Raw genomic sequence first — 3,023 nt, forward strand, 5'->3', positions numbered from 1 at the left:
CACTTACTTCATTAATTAGATGTACAATCTTCTTGGGGATAAACTTTACAAATGTCTTGTATTAAGGCATCATAAAAGGCTATTTTTATCTGAATATAATGTTCTCCACATGTATTCACACAAATGCTTGTCAAAGCCATGCCCCAATTTTCTAATACGCCCTTTAAAATAAACCCTTTTCAGAATCTTTTTTATCCAGGCAATTCTACAATTTTTGGGTAGGGGTGCCATATGGAACTCTTTCCTGTGAAAATATTGACATTCTGTGTCATACAGTGTGTTATTAATATATATGTTTTCCAAAACACCAAACAGAACTATACTGTTTGAACACCTAATGAAAATGATGCAATACATTCCAATAATATTAAAATTTTGTACTTTATTGCAACTCATGTTTTTACAGTCACCAAAATCTGCTTTGAACCTTTCAGTTTTACTGTGGTGAGAGCTCTAGACCTTCATTTAGAGTGTTGTTATAATATTTAAGTTTTTTTTCATTTCTTAAATCAATAATGTTTCAATAACTAAGCAATCATACTATGTATCACAACAAAATATTTCAGCCACAATTTCTTCTGATACCACAATCATAATTCATGATTAAATGTCTGCATTAAATAATATCCAATAAAAATCCTTAATATAAGCTACAAGTTATTCAACAAAATAACATACTGATGGCTTTTTAAGTTCATTTTTTAAACAAATATACATATTTTCTTTTAGCAACTAGAACCTAACTTAAAACTACCAAATTTTAATAGACATAAACTATATAATTAAACTTTTTTTATTACATGATTATTAATAGCTATAATAACTGAGCATCATAATTAAATGGCCAAGTGAAATTCACATTAGTATTTATTGAATAGTTTAATTTCCACATAATACCTCCAGTGGTTTCTCCTTTCTGGTATGAGGAATACTGGAACCCATCTGAATAACCTCTCGACATGACTGGAGTTGATTTTCAGCTCGTAAGAACAAGAAAGGATGAGACTTCCTTCAGAAAGATATTGTCTGAAAGAGATTTCACGATATTTTAAAAAATTTCAAGTTACCCAAGTCGGATGGGCTCTTGCAACATGCTTTCATTCTCAGTTTGCTAGCTACTTTTTTTATCATCTTCCACTTGTTTACACTCCACAAACTATCATATCATTGATTTTATATGAAGATTTCATAAATGCTTACAGTGCAATAAACACTCATTGTAAATAAGAGTAGATGAAAGAAGCCTACAGAATTACAGTGAAATGAGATTACAAACCAGCCTTCGGACTGTTTATTCTTCTTGGATTTAATGCTTGGAATTTTTTATTGTACGGCTTCTGATGTAGGCAGAAGACCTGCAGAGCTTTAAGACATAACAGATGAAGGAAAACTCAAGAAATACAGCGCAAACTCACTTTGCTGCATCTTAACATTTCTAACCCAGACACACATTAGAACTAGAAGGTGTAACAATGCTTCTTTAAACCTTATAGACTAAAAGTGTGTTTACTGAGGAAGTAAGAAAAACAAAAGACAATTAAGTAAGGTTTAATTTATTGTTAATAATATGGAAAAACAAGTTCTTAATATGCTAACGAGACATATGTTACAGTCAAAAACATAACATTACTAATAACAAACTAATATAAATGTAAACACTTCACTTAATATAGAAAAACATTACTACTTCAGAGTAAACATTCATAAATTAATTGCTACTAGTCTACACTAGTAAATTAGCCAACTGTATGTGATGTGGAGGAGGCACACCACAAACAAGTTTAAATAAAACGTTCCTTAAAACTTGGCAATATCAGCCATCATAAAGTCACAATGGATCAGTGTTACAAGTGGTACACTTGGAGACAATTTTGATGACAGAAATTACTTAGTTTTCTTCAACAATTGGTTAGAGAACCTATTAATTTCTAATAAAGAAATGATTGATGGGGTAGGGATCAGGGAACATGTGGGTGCAAGTGACCATTACTCAATTAGATTTGATGTTTTGCTGCATATGGAGATAAATAATATTGAGATTTTAGCTCCAAATAAAAAAAAAGCAACTTGTAGAACAATGATGAGAGATTTACAAGATTATAGAATCTCAAGAGAGTTGGTCAAATGAAAAATTAGGAAATCAGAAAGAGCATATGAAAAAAGGTTAGTGTAAAATGTAAAAACAAATAGAAAAGTTAAAAATGTAAGCATAATATGAGAATGGGAGTAGGGCCTTTGAAAGATGATAGATTAATATCTAATGATTATAGGATGGCTAGGTTATTAAATTATACCTTTCCTTCAGTTTTTACTAATGAATATTTAAACAATATTCCTCATCTTGAATAATTGATAGATGGAAACAAGATGATCACAAATTCTGAGCTTGTTTGAAGTTAAATGCAAAGCTACACAATGGGCTATATGTGCTGTGCCCACCAGAAGTATCAAAACCCAATTTTTATTCTTAGCATTATAAGTCTACAGACATACCACTGAGCAACTTAGCTTGTTAAGAAAAAATGGGAAAGTATAAAGTATGATAAGACTCCCTCGGTTAATTCATATTTACCCAATGGTTTTGAAAAAGGTAACGTGACAGAAGATTGGAAATTGGCTGATGTTACTCCTCTTTTCAAGAGATATGATAAAAATTGTCTCGTTGATTATAAGCCCCTTATTCTTATGTAAGTGGTGGGAAACGTTTTTGAAACTCTGATAAAAGATATTTTGAGAAGTCATGTAAAAAAAGATTAAAATTTTGTTGAATGGTCAACATGGTTTTGCTAGGGGAGAAATTTGCCTCATTATTTGAAGAGGTTACTGCTTATGTCAATAAGGGGACAGGTGTGGATTTGGTGTGCCTGGATTTTCACAAAATATTTTACAAGGTGCCCCATAAAAGACTTGTTAAAAAGTTCTCTCTGTAGGTGTGGGTGATCTCATAATAACTTTAACAGTGTTATGGAAGAAAAGGAACTTGGTGTAATAGTTGATCAGTCTCTAAAGCCATCCAAGCAGTG

General features: G+C 31.4%; 1 protein-coding gene across 2 annotated transcripts in view; it reads right to left on the reverse strand.

Annotated features, from left to right (window-relative positions):
- LOC106469859 (syntaxin-7-like) overlaps nucleotides 1–3,023 on the reverse strand; it is a 33,693-nt gene that overhangs the window by 28,939 nt on the left and 1,731 nt on the right. For both annotated transcript variants that reach the window (XM_022398429.1, XM_013930372.2), the window contains exon 2: nucleotides 898–1,026. In XM_022398429.1, coding sequence (XP_022254137.1) covers nucleotides 898–961 — 64 coding nt within the window. In that variant the 5' untranslated portion in view covers nucleotides 962–1,026. The remainder of the gene's footprint in view (nucleotides 1–897; nucleotides 1,027–3,023) is intronic.

Source organism: Limulus polyphemus, unplaced genomic scaffold, assembly GCF_000517525.1.
Source record: "Limulus polyphemus unplaced genomic scaffold, Limulus_polyphemus-2.1.2 Scaffold3689, whole genome shotgun sequence".
In the NCBI taxonomy this organism is placed as follows: domain Eukaryota; kingdom Metazoa; phylum Arthropoda; class Merostomata; order Xiphosura; family Limulidae; genus Limulus; species Limulus polyphemus.